This window comes from Anolis sagrei, chromosome 4, assembly GCF_037176765.1.
Source record: "Anolis sagrei isolate rAnoSag1 chromosome 4, rAnoSag1.mat, whole genome shotgun sequence".
NCBI classification, from domain to species: Eukaryota; Metazoa; Chordata; class Lepidosauria; order Squamata; family Dactyloidae; genus Anolis; species Anolis sagrei.
In genome coordinates, this window is record NC_090024.1 from 54,977,361 (window position 1) to 54,996,343 (window position 18,983).

The 18,983-nt window shown below is 37.8% G+C and overlaps 1 protein-coding gene across 2 annotated transcripts in view; it reads left to right on the top strand.

Moving 5' to 3' along the window:
* The window catches only part of LOC132774797 (ras-related protein Rab-10-like), a 53,132-nt gene that overhangs the window by 13,441 nt on the left and 20,708 nt on the right, over positions 1-18,983 (top strand). Inside the window, exons 2-4 of one of the 2 annotated variants that reach the window (XM_060775232.2) lie at positions 5,275-5,335; positions 6,027-6,165; positions 17,882-17,971. In XM_060775232.2, the coding sequence (XP_060631215.2) occupies positions 5,275-5,335; positions 6,027-6,165; positions 17,882-17,971 (290 nt within the window). The remainder of the gene's footprint in view (positions 1-5,274; positions 5,336-6,026; positions 6,166-17,881; positions 17,972-18,983) is intronic. The other variant, XM_060775233.2, reaches the window with a different exon arrangement.

Genomic DNA, 18,983 nt, shown 5'->3' on the forward strand with positions numbered 1-18,983 from the left:
CTATAGAGAATATTGTAATCAAATCTGTGAATAATCAAATCTGCAAAATCCAAACACGCAAATGTGAAAGACTAGATGTATTTCAAAAGGTGGTAAACCTGCCCTGCTGCTTATGTTTGGGGTCTTCTCTGCCTATTTTGCTAACTGGGTTTTTGCCCCAAAGTCATGCCTTAGTGGTGCCACTGATTCCACTTACCATTCCTTTTCTCTCATTTGCATAGCCCCTAACTTTTCTTTTAGTTATGCTGGAGCATGACCATACTCTTTTTTGTGAGATATGTAATATATAAAGTATAATAAAAAGGAGTTCATTTAGATTTGAAGGGAGGGGATGCAAACAAGCAACATTTTCATTAAATGCAGCTGGAATGTTTATAACTGAGCAAGCATTTCAATGTCAAAATAGATAAACATCAGACTGTTTCATACTCTAAAGTAATCATATTGGCAATATCATCCAAAGCTAATTCTTTAAGGTTTTAGACACAGCAGCTTTGTGCATGCTTTGGACTGAGCTAGGCTTTTCAGCTAGGCTTCATGTTTAAAAGCTCTATTATGTGACTAGCTTTAAAATCCTCTTTTGCAAATTGTTTTCCAGCTAAGGCATAGCTAAGACTGGGTGTGCGCGGGTGAAAATCTGCAGATTGGTTGTGCATTGCCGTGCAGCCACTGTGAAAGTAATCTGCATCAGGTACATCTGTTGTATGTCAGCTACAGAGTCGTGCACAACCAAGTTGCAGGATCTACACTATGGACTGGAACCGTTGCTGGTGTGATTGCTGTGCTCACATCAGCATGCTGTCAGGATCAGTGCCCGTGTTATGTTGTCCTGTGTAATGCTGTCTTTGATTTTAAAAGTATAATGTACTTGGTGCTTCCTTCATTCTTCTTTTTGTCATAAGGGAGAGAGCAATGGGAGAGTCTGTTACAACTCGTGGTAGTAGCAGCCCAAGCTTAGATTCCTTTGTTAAGGGGGACGTAGGGTGCATCTACACTGTAGAATTAATTCAGGTTGACACCACTTTAACTTCCATGGCTGAATGCTATGGAATTGTGGAAGGTGTAGTTTTACAAGGTTTTTTATATTCATTCCTTAAGCCAAACACATTGATATGTTCATACAAAACGTTCATGTGAATTCCTTTTTACATGAAAATAACCACACCATTCAATGTTTATGCCCATTTCATACAGCACTTGAAAGGGGTATGATATATGGTAGGATACAGGCGCTTTCACAACACGGAGCTGGAAAAGCTTAAGAAATAATAGCTCAGTTGGGGATTTCCAGTCCTGTAGGAAAACATTTTATATTTGACATAAATTTTAATAACAAATTGACATAAGCATTTTTATTTATTTTTTTAAAAACAAGAAAGAGTGCTGAATCAGGCAAAATTTTAATCTAAATTAAAATAAGGCATATTGACTTCTTAAATCAACTTTACATTTATTGACCTAAAAGGTCAATGACTGTTAGTGAAAAACAGAAGTCAATAAGAACTGCATGCATGAGTTGTTCATAGCTTTATATAAAATTTCAAATTTTGCAAGTTGACAAGGCAAAGGAGGGAAAGACTAAAAAGAGACGAAGGCCTAAAAGCCTTGCACTGTTTTGTGATCCGAATAAGAAGGCAACATTGATTAGTAGCAAGATCAATGTATCAAATTGTGTTTGCAGATTAACCTGGTTTCTTTATACAGTATAATTAATAATAAGAATGTTACAGAATAATCCAAACTCAATTGTAAGAAACATTTTCAGACTTCAGCAAACCTTTCATGTTTCTTTTGTTATGAACACATAGTGCTGTGATTGGTTCCAACCCAAGCTGTGTAATTTATTAAATAAAGTATAAACCCTATATCCATGGAGACTATATTTCTGAATACTGTAGAAACAGGAAACAATGGATAATAGCTCATCCTATTGAAATAAATGACCACCGCCAGAAGCTGCCATAGAATCATCCAGGAGGACCTATAAAATTTCTAGCATTGAAGTGATGGTCCTCCGCCATCAACTCTGCTGGACCAGCCATGTTTTCCGAATGCCTGATCACCATCTCCCAAAGCAGTTACTCTACTCTGAACTCATGAACGGAAAATGGAATGTTGGAGGACAGGAAAAGAGATTAAAAGATGGGCTCAAAGCCAACCTTAAAAACTGTGGCATTGAGACTGAGAACTGGGAAGCCCTGGCCCTTGAGCACTCTAGCTGAAGGTCAGCTGTGACCAGCAGTGCTGTAGAATTTGAAGAGGCATGAAGGGAGGGCGAAAGAGAAATGTGCCAAGAGGAAGGCACATCAAGCCAACCCTGATTGGGACCACCTTCCACCTGGAAACCGATGCTCTCACTGCAAGAGAAAATACAGGTCAAGAATAGGGCTCCACAGTCACCTTCATACCCACCACCAGTACACTGAACTTGGAGGCCAATCTTACTTGGACAACAAGGGATCACCTAAGTAAGTTAGTAAACAGAGGTATTTTCAATCTTATTGGAACAGGAATTCATTTTTATGCTCCTAGACTAATTAGGATCATGCGACAAAATGTATTTTTTCGGGGCTTGTATGTTTGTATGTTATAGTATGGTCTCTTTAGAATCTAAAGTTTAGATGCTGCTCAAAACACCAGAATAATAGTTGCATTTCACTGGTTTGCTAGAGCTACTGGGAGGGTTACAGCTGTAGATGGTAGTAGCATTTAGTTGTTCAAGATTTTCTTTTCTTAAAAAAATAAAAAATGCATTCACAGTAAATTTTCATTGAAAGCACTTTATTCAGCATTTAAGCTCTCAGGGATGGTTGCCCTTCTTCCTCTTCAATTATGCAGTTTTTGTGAATTATAAGCAGCTATAGTTTTCTAATTAAACTTATACGGATCATAAGGCAGACTCATCACATTGAGAATAGCAGACTATAAAGAATAACTGTTTTTGTTTAAACAATGGCACCTCATTGAACACCAGGGGAAAAGTTTATTGGGGGAAAAGATTTGCATGTCCAAGTGAACATGGAGATGCTTCACCAAAAAAAATTCTGAAATAGTTCCATGACATATTTTCTTGAATTCCACAGAAATGCTATGGTTATTGCAAACAAAACATGCACAGTGATCTCAGAACTCCTCAGAAGCAAAGTGTCACATTTTGTTTGGTAAGAAATGGCCCATAGGAGAATTCCTTATCCCTCGGTATCCCTTAAGTTATGCATAACTTCCTCTGTGTTCCTAGCCACTTCCCAATGAAGACCTACCAAACTGCATTATGAAATATGATAAACATTTCAAGGAAACATTTCAAGATCTAGAAATGCAGTTTTGAGCATAGTGTGTAACATCCTATTGGAACTACTATATAGAAATATTACTTGCTGGTTAGGAAAAGGTAGCAATTAGTATGAACTGAAACATTCTTCTTTACTATTGTGTGTGCAATTACACCATATATTTAATGCAGTTTGACACCACTTTAATTTGCATGGTTCAATGCTATGGGATTCTAGGATATGTATCTTAGTGAAGTACCAGTGCTTCTTGGCAGAGAAGGCGAAAAACCTAGTGTTTCCTTTCCTTTTCATTTTTGTTATTGAGTAAGAATTAACAGGAACAGATCACTTTTCAAAAAAGCAGTGGTAATGCTGATATGTGAATTTTATCAATAATGTTTCCTTGGTCTGATATATATGTATGTTATGTCTGAAGCATAGAAGAGTTATGGATCCAGGAGAGTTCTAGATCCTTGTCCAACCATGATATGCCTCCTACTATCCCTTTTTGTGTCTATTGACTATATTTCATTTTTAAGATGTCATCAGTTATAAGATGCACGCTCACTTCAGTACCACCAATGGGGTGGGGGGGGGGGGGAGGGAGGAAGCTATATATGCACCTTCAATTTTAAGCAACACCACATTTTAAGAAATATTTATATCAGATGAAATATGCATCTTAGAATTGAAGAAATACTGTATTTACTTTATTTCTATTCCACTTTCTCCTGATTTAGGGACTCTAACATGGAGTGGGGAAAAGTAAGCAGTGCTGCCTCTCTCTCCCACTTCTTTCTCTGCCACAAGAGAAAGGGAGTTCAGCTTATCCTAGGGCTCTTCCAGTTTCCTCTCAGAAACAATATTAAAGTCTAAGTTTTGCAATGCCTCCTGAGTTTTAAATTATCATTTTTAAATGCTATATGCTTTACTTTGTTGCATTGCATTGCATTGTGTGTTTATTTATGCTCTGTTTTAGGCACTTTGTGCCATATATAAGCTGCCCCAAGTCCCTTTGGGGAGATGGGGGTGGGGCACAAGAATAAAATTGTTATTATTACTCCTTCAAAAAGCTTGAAAGTCATTGAACACTTTCATGGCTGGAATCACTGGGTTGCTGTGGGTTTTCCGGTCTGCCTAGTTACCAACTAGCCTAGTTACTAACATACAACCTCTAAAGATGCCTACTATAGATATAGGTGAAACATCAGGAGAGAACATGGCCATACAGCCCGGAAAATGCACAGCAAACCAGCTTGAAAGCCTCTTGGAGAGGAGAAAGACTGTGAGTAATTAACATAATGGAGAAATACAGTTAGTTGGGATTCCCCTTGAATGAAAATTACCCATTTACTGAAGACTCTGGGGGCATCAAGAATGCTGGATTGATGCAGTTTGGTACCATTTTAACTGTTGTGGCTCAGTGCTATGTGATTGTGGGCCTTGTAATTTGATGAGGCCCCAGCACTCTTTGGCAGAGAAATCTATGATCCCATAGTATTGAGGCATTGCTGTTAAAGTCATGTTAAAGTGTAGATGCACCCTTTTCTTCAAACTCCAAATACAGGTTGCGTATCCATTATCCAAAATGCTTGGGACCACAAGTGTGGGATTTCAGGTTGTTTGGGCTTTTAGAGTACCTGTGTTTGCATAGATGTAAGATAATGCACTGTCTTGGAAATGGGACCCAAATCGAAACACAACATTCATCTATTTTTCATATACACCTTATACACATAGCCTAAAGATACTTTTATGTATAATATTTTAATAAGGTTGTGTGTGAAACAAGGTTCATGTACATTGAACTATCTGAAAGCAGATGTATCACTATCTCAGCGCCCCATGTGTACAATTATGGATTTTGGAGTATTTCGGAATTTCACATAAGGGATGATCAATCTGTAGTCCTATAATTTTTCAGTTTTTGCAATTGTTTTAACATTTATTTTGTTTTTATTGCTAATATATGGGCACACTGAGAGTATTCTTTTATGTTTAGGCATTGATTTCAAAGTGAAAACTATTTCATTGAATGATACAACTATTCAACTTCAAATATGGTAAGCTGCTCTCTTCACCTTTTGTCCTTTTAACTTGATTTACCTCTTCTTGGTTTTATTTTCTTTGGGTGGTTAAATTAAATATAGCAAAACAAATATTAAGTCACCATAGCTAAGGGTACTGCTGAATAGGGGCAATAAGAAATGTATGGAGATGCCATTGCTTAGGGATATAGGTAAATGTTATTTCACAGTATTTAAAAGCTCAAAATTAAAAACTGGATTAATTTGTTTGCTTTCGATATCCAAAGGGATGCTGTTTGCATGCCTTCCAGTTGTCTCAGACTCATAGTAACCCAGGAGCAAATCTTTCACGGTGTCCTTTATGGCAGAAGTTGTTCAGAGGAAGGTTGGCCTGGCCTTCCTCTGAGGCTGAAAGAGTGTGACCTGCCTAGGTTTTCTTTTCTATTTCATCATTCTTAGGGTCATGCTGGTAATCTATGGCAAGTGTTCTATTCATGGAACTCAAAGAGAATAATCAATCACTAAATGTTGTGCCTGTTGTCCTTTACAGACAACTGGGAGCAGATAAACTATTAAGGCAGACATGCTGGGATATACTTCTTGTTAACTAAGCTTCCCACTAGTTTTCACTGTTCTTTTACAATTCATGGAAAATGTTTTTTGGGGATATTTATCCCAGAAATTGCCATGTCAGAAGCCCCAAGTGACTCCTTACCATTTATTTTAGGGACACTGCTGGTCAGGAACGATTCCATACTTTTACTACTAGTTTTTTCCGTGGAGCTCATGGATTTGTTCTTGTCTATGATGTCACTAGTACAGAGAGTTTTCAAGGAATTGCACATTGGATGAAAGATATATATGAGGTAAGTTTATCCCATCCCATCTCTGTATTATATATGTAATACTCTTAATATATTCATAGAATGTTATTGTAAACCAGTGGATCACTGCTTTTGTCATTCAGATGAGCTCAGAGCAAAATTACATTTTATTTGGATGAGAACTCTGCTCTTTCTATGATCTGTCACTCTTCCTATTTTTTGTTTTTTGGTGCAAAGCGTTATACTTTATTAAAGACTGAAAAACATTGGCATGAATTGTCTGAACAAGGGCCCTTTGTGTCTCTGTTTTTTTATCATTCCTGAAGTAAGTGGTTAGCATATATTTCTTTCTCTTCCAGTTTCATCTCTGGGTGCTTCTCAGTAACACCTGTGACTTTACCATGTACATTACACTGTTGCTAAATTATGGTAGCTGGAAATCTCTGTGCCTCATCCTGGCTTGATGCTTTTTCAAGTTCTAACTCAGGGCCCTTCTACACAGCCCTATATCCCAGAATATCAAGGCAGAAAATCCCACAATATCTACTTTGAACTGGGTTATCTGAGTCCACACTTGGATAATGTGGGATTTTCTGCCTTGATATTCTGGGATATAGGGCTGTGTAGAAGGGTCCTCTGAAGGCCTGGACTGAAGCTTGTTATTCTCAGGACAGTATATCGCAGCCCTTTCCCCCTTTAGCTTTTGTAGTATCATAGAGTTAGAAGAGGCTGCAAAGACCTAATCCAACCTCTCGCAATGCAGGAATACATAAAAGCATTCCTTTAAAATAACCATCAACCTCAATTTGAAGACCTCCAAAGTACAAAAATCCGTCACCTTTTGAGGCAATCTATTTCAATGTCAAACAACTCTTCCAGTCAATACATTCTTTCTAATGTGTAGGTAATAATGTGAAATAATGTAAAACCAAGTTTGAATTCAGATTTCTGAGACTGTGAATTGCTCCCTGAGTCCATCAGCGGGTTGGATGAGGCTATAGGATTCTTTGTTGATAGGAGTGGTAGGAGATGTCAAGTGTGAGTCCTACATATCACCAGGATGCTGCTTGGCAGTTCTGACCTATCAAGCAGTATAGGTGGGGTATTGTAATTATATGTATTGAAACAAAGGGGGATGGATCAAAAGCCTGGCAAATTCAGACAGGATTTCTTCCGTTTGATTCAGATATGTCAGAATAGGTGAGGAAGTCCTTCACATAAAATTGTAGTGTAAAACACCCTGGGCATGCTCTTGCATAGTCTTATACTTTTGGATGAAGCTGTGGGGAGAGGAATGTCCCACAATATATGTGCTCTCTGCTGCTCTGAGTGGTTAGCATAGCCTTGCCAAAGCAGGCTTCATTTAGATGTTTTCAGGTTCTCCCACCATCTGAGAAAGCTGTTTGGGGGCTGTAAATCTGTACAGCTACTTTTGGATTTCGAAAGTGAGTCAGCTACATAGGAAATATATCTTCCTTTATCCAGGGTCTATTATTATTATTATTGTTGTTGTTGTTGTTGTTGTTGTTGTTGTTGTTGTTATTGAAACACAACAAGATTAGTAGACAGCAAACAAGATCACTATGCTGGCTGTTGTATTGGATTACACGTCGGATACTTCTCAAGTGTCTAGGACTCTGTGATGTATCGGTGAATAATGTGTGCAGAGCCGAGTAGGGTAGCCTTTTGCAGCTCATAGATGGTAATTTTGTCAGCACCTATTGTGTTTAAGTGCAGGCCAAGATCTTTAGGCACTGCACCCAGTGTGCCAATCACCACTGGGACCACCTTGACTGGCTTGTGCCAGGGTTCTTGCAGTTCGACCTTTAAATCCTCATATAGTGTCAGCTTTTCCAGTTGTTTCTCTTCAATCCTGCTGTTGTTGGATTTCAACATCGATTATTATTATTATTATTATTATTATTATTATTATTATTATTATTATTATTATTACTATGTTTGTTTATACCCTACTTTTTCTCTCCATGAAGGAGGCTTAAAGCAGCTTAACTGTTATGCACTGCAGGGACAACACAGGAGGGGCAACCTCCCAGTGCACCAGATTCATGTAATGTGGTTTTAAAGTGCTCATTGAGGTAGAGCATAGTGGAAGAAGCAGCTCACTTAGGGAAATAGAGTCAAAACTTATATGGTGATAACTTGGCCTTGTTGCTATTCTTACCTGTCCGTGAGAGAAAAATACCTCCCATTTTCCCACTTCAGTGTTTTTCAGTGTTATGTGTGGAATGACTTATTCCATATACAAATTCATTTTCCTTGGCATACATACATACAATGGCACACTCGTTCTCTTTGCTCATATATAGAAGGTAGTTTTGCAAATACATATGCATTGATTTCTACCGCCAGGAAGTTTTGGGCTAAAACTTCCATCATGCACACCCAGAGTGGTTCTTCCATAACCATCAGATGCAGCTGGTTTTCTCCAGATCATGTTTATGATTTACATAATTCAATCATGTATTTCCTCTTATCAGTCCCAAATTTACAGTTGATTGTTTTTACAAAGTGACCTCGAGTTCTAGCATAGATGGTTTACCATTCCAGTTCTAAGAATGCATTCTACCAGTTTGCCTGGACTTTACTCCCTGCTACAGGACTGCATCTGTTACTTGCCCAATTACATGCTAACCTAACTGAGACAAATAATTATATACTCATGGAATTATAATCCACATGTGGCAACAGATGGTGTAGGAAGTACTTTATTCATTCTGGGGAGTCCTCTTAAGGGCATTTTAAATGTTACATTTTGGTATGCAATGATTAATCTCCATGCCAAGCAACTGGCTGAAGTTTGTTGGTAAAAATCCTATCATGTAAACATGAAGAAATGTAGAGTGAGCGAAAGACCAATCCCTGCTCAGCCATGTAAATTCACTTTGTGACCTTGAGTAAGTCATACTCTCTCAGAGGAAGCCAAAGGCAAACTTCTTGTGAACAATCTTGCCAAGAAAACCTCATGGTAGGATTGCCTCAGGGTCATTCTTCACAGGCCCTAAAATGCAGAAGTTACCAGATTAAAAGGGGGGTGGCTAAATGATATTAGCGGTAAATCCACACTGATTCACTGCAACAGATGAAAAACATTTATTTATTTATTTATTTATTTCACAGTTTTGTATACCGAGCTTCTCAACCTCGTCGAGGGATTCAGCCCGGTTTACAGCCATAAAAACATATACATTCATTAAAATATCATATATCACAAATTACAAAACAACTTTAAAAACACTAAATATAAAACTACAGTGGTCAGTCGTCCTAATAAGATGGATCTATATCCACTTCCATCCAGAGTCCTATGGTGTTGTCTCATTCCTCAAAGGCCTGACTCCACTTGTTAAAAAGGTCCACTTATATCTTGATTCTGGTTGGAAATTTTGCATATTCGCATTGGAATTGCTATGGTGTTGGATCATGTGATTTTAATATTTAAACTAGGATGATTTTAATGCTTTCAGTGAATGTTAAAAAAATGTTATGTCTTATGTTGAATGGTTTTAATTATTTTAAACCATAGTTATATGTAGTAATTATTTATTATGATTTCTTTGTTTTACTGTATGTTGGCATTGGATTTTTTCCATTAATATGTTGTAAACAGCCTTGAGTCCCCTCCAGGGGTGAGAAATATGGTATATAAATACTGTAAATGAATAAATAATCAATGTATATCCCTGCACTCATGAAAAATGTGTGATTTCCTTCCCTCTCCCCTGTATAGACTGCTTCAGTGCACGTGCATTTTTAAAAAGCCTGAAACAGCTGATCAGGCTGTGAAATGGTCACACAGTTAGTTTAAAGGAAGCACAAATGGAGAGTAATTAGAACTCTCTGAAACTATTTTAAACTGTATAATATTAAACAGAGCTTGAATAAACAATTGGGAGAAGAGAGAAATATGGTGGAAGTTTTCTTTAAAAATTAACTCTTTTTTAAAAAAAAACCCTTCTGCTGGATGTCCCCCATTTGCCCTTCGTCTTGTTCCAATACAGAGGAAGTCTGTGAGGACAGCGGGGGACCCAATCCCAGGACTAACAGGTCTATGTGGGGACCAGCAGTCACATCCCAAGATTTTTACACCCCACCCCACCCCCCACCCCCAATTTAAAACACAGATTTTGGTTCTGTCTGGATGTGCCCTTAGAATCACCATAAGTCATAAGCAACTTGAAGGGTACATAACAAAGCAGAAGTGACCTATGGATAGTAAAGGATTACATGGATTGAAATGTGCTTTGTGTCCTGTTCTTGTAGTATGTGTATCTTTGTGCATTACATGAGCATTGTCTTGTTATCCATTCTAAAAGCATTGTTCTTAAACTTACAACTCTTGCTGCAATGGCTATTTCGTAGGATTACTTCCAAAGTAAAACAAAAAGCTTCTGCCATTGGTGGGCATTTGTGTCTGTTTTCAGACTGCAACTCCCATGATCCACTGAACACTCATGGATTCCTGCCATTTCACCAATCCCCAGCCCTTTTCTAATCTCATCTCTCTCTCTAGTCTCGCAAATATAGCATGTACTATGTTACTTGTCTTTTGTAGGTTGACTCCACAGATCTGAATCCCAATCTCATTATGCATATGCAAATGTTACCAAATCCTAAAAAATCCAAAATCCGAAACACTTCTGGTCCCAAACATTTTGGATGGGAGATGCTTGACCTGAATTTGTTTTCTTGGCATTGTTTCCAGGTTGTGCATGTTCCCCAGGTACTAATATTCACAGGCATATAGCCTTTGGTACTAGATGTAATTTATAGCTACCGGTATATTGACTAGTAGCCACTAATAGGTTTTATCTTCCATAATTTCTTTTTAAAAAATCTTTTAATGCTGTGGAAATTGGCAGTCCTTACTGGCTAGCCTATTAGCTGTCCATGCCTCTGAGGCCGATGGCTTCACATAATAAATCTTCGCTAGACTATCTTCAGTCACAATTAGCCAGCAAGTACAATATTTTATAATAATGTAAACATTATTGTGTTTGTATGTCAATTATGCTAATAATGTGCTTGGTTTGCAAATTCTTTTGGAGGGAAAACATTACTTCTCAAAACAGGTCGAGGACTTTATAGCTGAAATAATTCTTCCCCTTCAAACAAAGGACAGTTTAATATTCTGCTCGTAATGCTGAACACAGCAAGTTTCAAGATAAACAGTATGTTTACTATATGAAAAAAATGAAAATAAAAGTTTATTTTATGGATTGTTTACACCAGAAAGCATATTTTTATTTACTGATTTAAAACTTTTGTATACCAGTCTTCGTGAAAAACAAATATATCATAAAATATTGAAATGCTGGGTGAAAACAATACATTAGTGGGAAATGAGGCTATCACTTGTGTCTAAAATATTTTTCTATTTAAAATGTTTTATCCAATACTGAAAAAATGGAAGTACCAGACACATCTCCTTAAAGATAGCATTCCACAACTCCTTAAAGACAAGCATCACCTTTTAATATTTCAGAGATGAAAACTAGGACATTGGAACCTAGTTAAGAATGTGAGAGTTATTATTGAGGAAGAACACAGAAGCTAGGACAATCTGCAGCAGTTTGCTTTTGTCTGAGTATACAGAAGAGCAAGATTCTGCCTTCACCTCTTCTCTTTGTCCTCATGAGTTAATAGAGTACAAACTGCTTTTGTATTTTGAACTCAATTTTATGTAACCCTAAGAGAAAAGGAGCAAAGGAGGAATTATAGGTTATGGAATGGAAACAGCTTTGGACACTTTGATGGATGTCCTACACAGGGAACTGAATCAACTTTCAGCATTATTCTGAGCAGCCCCTTTGGAAGATATTCAGAGGCACTTTTCTGCAGTGTTTCTGATCCTTCCTGGAGGAATGAACTCAGAAAGTTGTGTCAGGGGTCTTCTGAAGCACAGATTGGGAAACAGGGACTCTGTATGGATAGGGGTGCATGCCCCCTAAAATCTCAGTCTCACATTTTGGATGTTTTCCTAGACGAAAGGTGTCAGACAGGTGGTCCTCCAGATATTTGGGCCTCCAACTCCCAAAAGCCCTATCCAGCTTGTGCAATGGTAAGAAATTCTGGAAACTGACATCCAAAAAACTTGGAGGGCCACATGATTGACACCACTATTCTATGGCCCTTCTACACAGGCCCTAAGTTGCAGAAGGAACCGGAATAAAAAGGGGAGTGAGGGTTGTAAACAAATGAAGCCACAGACAGGTGGCTAAATGGAAGCACAATTGGAAAGCAATTCACATGAGAACTGTCTGCAACCATTCATTTGTTCTGATGTTTATGAAATTAAACAGAGCTTGAATTTATACAGTGTGCATCAGCATGGAAAGCAAGTAACTCTAAAGGGGAATGGGGTCCACGAGGGAAAAAGTAAAGACAGCAGGAGAAATGTAGAATGATAATGACAAGAAATCTGCTTGTATGGACATTCAGATATTCACATCAGTGTTTATGAGGTCCAGCACATCTTGGAGAGTGAATAAAAATAAATAAAAGTTAACTTCCACCAGCTACATCCAGTGTGGACTACTGCAATGCACTCTTCATTGGAAATGGTTCAGAAACATTTTGTAGGTCCAAAATGCTGCAGCCAAAATACTGACTATGACCAATTACAGGAAGCATATAACTCCCTTATAAAACTTCACCGCCTTCTGGTTTGTTTCTGTGTGCAGACCTGTGGCCACATCCTGGGATTTTTAAACCTACTTTTAAAATGCAGATTTTGGTGCTCTCTGGAAGTACCCCTACACTGCCATATAAAATGGATTATCTGCTTTAGTAATCTGGATTATATGACTGTAGAAGGAGCCTGAAAATTTTGGTATCATAATGCATGCCTCCCTCATGCAAACAGCACTTTCCTATCCCTTCATAACAGGGATTTTCCTTTGACCAGAAAAGAGGACGAAGGGGTTAAACTTCCCTTGACTGTTTGCCTTACTTCTGATTAATTTTTATTTTTGAATAATTTATGCATTAAATGCAGAAGTGCATAAAACATCATGCACAGTTTAGGTCTTAGTATCAGTTTTTGGGCTGGCCTTGTCAGTGCAAGACTTCTCTTGCATTGAGCCTCTGTACATAATCAATTATTTCGGTATACTGATGTTCGTGTTATTGTGCTGCGCCTCCCAGTGGCCAAAGATTGCAAGGATCCAAATTATGAGCTGATTGTAGTCAATTATTCTTCAGGGTTGTAAAATCAATCTCAGTTTCTCCTGTCATGAAGGAAATACTTCTCTTTGAGGGTTACGGTTAGGGTTAGGGTTAGTGACCATAGGGAGATTATAAATATCTGGCCTGGGATTTCTCACATTACTGTAGTGCAATAATAACTCACTGAGTGTTGCAGATAACACATGACAGATAATCAGACCACTGATTAAAGACTTCAGTTGAAATGATAAATATATTCATTTTTATGGGGTTGGGCCTGGTTCATTAATTGTGGTCTTTCATTCTTATTTCCCCACCACCACCCCCCCACCCCCCACCCCACCCCAAGAAGAACAGATTTTAGCACAAGTTGAGTATCCCTTATCCAAAATGCTTGGGTCCAGAAGTGTTTTGGATTTTGGAATACTTGCGTATACAGGCAGTCCCCAAATAATGAACAAAGTAAGTTTTTTAGGTCTGTTGTTAAGTTGAATTTGTATGTAAGTCAGAACAGGTACATCTTTAAAGTGTAACTCCAGCCAAATATATATATTACCTTTGGGTAGCATAGGGAAGGATTAACTTCCTTGTGATTTTTGTTTTGCTGTCTGTTCCCTTGTTCAAAGGATTTCACTTCACTTTCTGTCCCCATGATAAGTGAATTTTGAGAAAATTGGCTTGTGGAAACAAGGATTGGTAATAAAGCTTGCAGTGGAGACACCTTTCCCCCATGATAACTATTTCAGGAGAGAATTTCCCTTCCAAGGGGTAGATTTCTCTCACTTCCTGTCATCTCACCCCATTTGGAACTTTAAGTCATTTGTAAGTCGGATGTTTGTAACTCTGGGACTGCCTGTACATAATGAGATAGCTTGGAAATGGAACTGAAGTCTAAACATGACATTCACCTGAAGGTAATTTTATACACAGTATTTGTAAATTTTGTGCATGAAACAAAGTGTGTGTATATTGAACTATCAACAAGCAAAGGTTTCAGCCATTGATGGGGACAGTTTTGGATTTTGGGAATTCTGGATCAGGGATGTTCAACATGTATTTATAATAGAGAGGAATCACTAAGTTTTCAAGCATGCAATCCACTTTTTTAGCTTATTTAGTAAGCATATACGTAGGTAGTGTTTTCTAATTAAACAAACATGATTAAGTGATATGCTTGTCGATTTACTACACTGTTTCAGGAACTTGTGAATATAATTTTATGTAGGAGAACCACTGACCTTAATGAGTAAAGCTCCAGTGCCTACTGAAACAACCAACATTTTGGTCTATTAATCCAGGTTAGATTGATTCATTATTTCAGGCCTGTACTTTGTACTCTTATAATGAGCTTACTTCATTTTAGAGACTGCATTATCCTGAACATCAACTGCAGTTATGAAATGAGATTAGTTGAGTGGATTAAAAAGATGAAACAGCAGCCTTTAATAATAAATCTTGCCTGCTGCTAAAGTGGAGCTTTGCTGAGATTGGACATGCAGAGGAATAGCAATAACAAAGGCGAGTAGAAATTTAGTGAATAAACATACTGTTCCTTTGTTTCTTCCCAAAGGGTGCATAGTTGTTTTTGAGATCTTTGTCAAGTTCCTTGCTTAGATCACAACATCCAGAATCTTATGTGCAGTATAGCCAAGCTCTGCCTTATTCTTTGTCAAAATGCATAGGGATAAAGAAGACTCAGGTATTTAGGATAAGTTAATTTTATAGTTGACTGGATGGACAACAAACTTTCCTAACTTAGTTTGCACAAGTTTTGGGGTGGGGTGGGGAATTCCAGTTTTCTGCTAAGACATATGAGTAGTTTTGATGTTAAATCTGTGAGCATTTGTTGTCTTGGAATTGGATATGGTTATTAATTCAATTTGAGATGTGGATTTGCTCCAAAGGTACTTTTTACAAGAGGAAGGTGCTTACACAAACAGTTTGTGCAGAGTGAGTGTTTCATTTCTGTCCACTGCTTGCTTCAATCATAGCACACTGTGCTGTAACCCCATATTTGGAAGGTCACCTTTGCCTTGTCTGTGTTTGGATGTCTCATTGTATATGACTGTTAAGGCATTGAATCTTTGCCTATGTCTGCTATAAATTCTGTAATCCACTCTGAGAAGGGTGAAATATAAACAATGTGTATTCTTATTAGGGTGTTGTAGGTTTTTCGAGCTACATGGCCATGTTCTAGAAGCATTCTCTCCTGACATTTTGCTTGCATCTATGGCAAGCATCAGGAGAGAATGCTTCTACAACATGGTGTCATGAATGACTTTTCAATGACTTTGGAGCATAAGTTCTTTTTATTGCATTTTCCAGTGGGAGAAGGTATATTAGATTACAGAAAACATTTAGACAAAGAATGACATTGGACATACAGACATACAGATTCTATGCAACTATATTGGATTCACAATTACATTGGTTAACAAACAAACAAAGGGGAATTACATTTTCACTCAACATTCACACCACATGTACACACATTCATCCTCAGGCATTCAAGTATTACCATATCCTTTTCTCCCTCCTTGGAGAAGCACCTGTTAGGCCAGACCCTGCTTTCCTGCAGCCTGCCAGTGCATAGTTCCATAACGCCAAAACTTCAGAACTTCAAAATGCCAAAACTTCTTTCCCTAAGGACAATGCCAAGGACCAGATCTCTGTTTTCCATACAGCAGAACCTGACTCCCTGCACAAAATCCAAGACTCCAAAAGCGCACTTCTTCCTCTTCCCTTGAGAAAGAATGCCAAAGTGACCAGACTGTTCCCGTGCAAATCTGCCACTCTCCAAATACATCATCTCTCTCCTTCCCATGGAGGAGAGCATGACAGGTGAAACAGACTCCTCGGTCTGCCACAATTTGATCATTATTACACTCTTTTATAGGAATATTCTGTTGATGTAGTCCCAAAGTTTTAAATTAATGATAAACGTCTTCCATCCTGACTTCATCCCAGTTTCCTGGCCAGATATTAATCTTCTTGATTGGTGTTGATCTTATGTTGACTTCCTTCTTAACACAAGTAATGCTGCAAACATTTCTGTTATCACTGTCCCAGTTCTTATCAGGGTTTCTCATTAGCAAGTCCAGCAAGCAGGTAGTTAGTCATTGCAGGCCTTGATATTACACTGGTGTTTCCAAAATTATTAGCTCCATCCATACATCCTTCCATTCTTCCATTCATTCACACACATCATATTAAATTCACATTTATCAAATTTGCACATCGAATTTCTTATTACAGTGGCCGTATAGCCCGAAAAACCTACAACAACCTAGCGTTCCAGCCATGAAAGCCTTCAACAATGTATTATTATTACTACTACTACTACTACTACTACTACTATTAAAATCAATTTGAAGGCCAGGAAAACCTCATTGCTTAGGTATAAAGATTAATTCTCTGAATCCTGTCCAGCAAGTGTCACAAATTTACATTATAGGCATGCTTACAATTACTGTGATTCATCTTAGAACATACCTTTTACATCAGTTGACTCAACATAAGAAAGATATCTACTATATGTCCCATTTTGTATTTTATTGTTTGGGATTATATTCTTGTCACTTCTTGTGTGACATCACAGAACTGCTGCATTGAAAGTTTCAGGGAAAAACCTGTCTCAAGTAGAAATCTAATGTACTGAGATTCTTGGTCAATAGAAAGTAACCATACAATATAATATCCCTTCTTTTGCAAGGCAAATTAACTGAAGGAATTAATCTTACAAGGTTGGTTGGATTCTTTTTAATAGTTACAGTGGCCTAGAAGCACAGATTGTATGGTTACTTTCGGAAGCCATAACCTTACCAGTATATATTTTGTTGTGGGCATTACAGATATGTTCCAGGATTTCCTCTTTTTTTTTCTTTTTGGACATTTACCAAGAAGAAAAAATGTTCTATTGCTTAAACAAAAAGAAATGAGATTGGGAAAGTTTGGTGGACATAAGACAAGATCTCGATGTATGCTTTGAGTAGATCCATTGAAATCAGTGGGACTTACATTAGTCATAATTAACTTATGTTGTTCATGTTAGAGGCCAATTCAAAGTATGAACTATGAAAATAGTATTAAATGTCTAGAGTTGGTATGAATATGTTTAGGAAAGTGTTTTGTGCAGCTCTTTGAATATACTGGCCTAAGTATTGCTTGTGCAATGCCTTAATACATGGGATTAGGTTAATAGTTTATTCTTTCAAGGAACCTCATACCACAATTGAGAAAAATAATCTTTGTGTGGCGTTGTGTGATGTTCCATTTTAAAAGGATTCGGAGAACTTGGTAACCCCCATCACACGCGATCACACGCTCCAATTTCTAGATTAATCATCTATTTTATTTCCCACCACTGGGGAGGGGGGAGTATAGTCTCCTCACAGTTCTTCCCTCTTACATTTTGTTATTTAATGGAAAACTTAATAATTGCGGAAAATTTATCTCGTGATTTCAGAGAACAAGATTTCAAAAATTTGGGAGGCTGTGGAAGACATTAAAACTTAGAATAATATCTTGTATTCCATTTTTTAAAATATTTAATAATGTTACTTTTTCCCATTAGAAAACCGATGAAACTGTAGATATAATACTGTTGGGTAACAAGTGTGATAAGGAGATGGAACGTGTAATCCCCAAAAACAGAGGGGAGAAGGTAAGCACTGCTCACAAGTACTCTGTAGATATTTAAGAATACACGATAAGAAGAGATACTATGGATTTCCATTTTTATAATTATAGAAAATTAGTTTGATACAGAATGGTTACATATGTTTATAACATTAGCGTTATGCTTGGCTAATAGTAACAGCAAACACTTATGGAACACATTCTGCCTTACAACATATATTTTCTTCATTTTGATGCTTTAAAAATCTTGAATCTTCATTTTTTTCAGAAAAACAGATTTTAGTAAACAGATTGAATATTCCTTATACACATTGCTTGGGATTATTATTATTATTATTATCAAAGTGCTACAATACAATTTAAAATATGTAAATATTAAAATAGTATTAAAATCATTAGTATTAAAAACAAATCCGTTAAATCCATAAAAAGATTTTAAAAAGCAGCAGCCCCTGACCTGATCTTTAAAATCTTCCTTTTAAAGTCTTCCTGAATGGAAAGGTTTTGACCTGCCACCGGAGGGGACCATTCTGGCTTCATGGGCAGGAAGTTCCAGAGTTGAGGGGCTCTCTCATTCCCACCAACCAAGTTTGAGATGAAGGGGGGACTGAGAGAAGGGCCTCTCCTGAAGATCTCAGGGCAAGTCCACACAAGAAGATGTGGCCACCCAAATAGCCTAGACCTAAGCTGTATAGGGCTTTAAAAGTCATAACCAACACTTTTATTTGTGCCCAGAAACAAACTGGCAGCCAGTGGAGTTGCTGCAATGGGGGGGGGGGGTGTCCGTTCCCTGTAGCAAGCAACTGTAACGACCTGGATGCAACTCTTTGGACCAGCTGAAGTTTTCGAGCACTCTTTAAAGGCAGACCCACATAAAGTGTGTTACAGTAATCCAGATGGGATGTGACTAAGGCATGTACCATCGTGACCAGATTTGGCTTCTCAAGGAATGGGTGCAGTTGGCGCACAACTTTTAATTGTGCAAAGGTCCTCCCAGCCACCACAGATACCTGGGCCTCCAGAATCATCCCTGAATC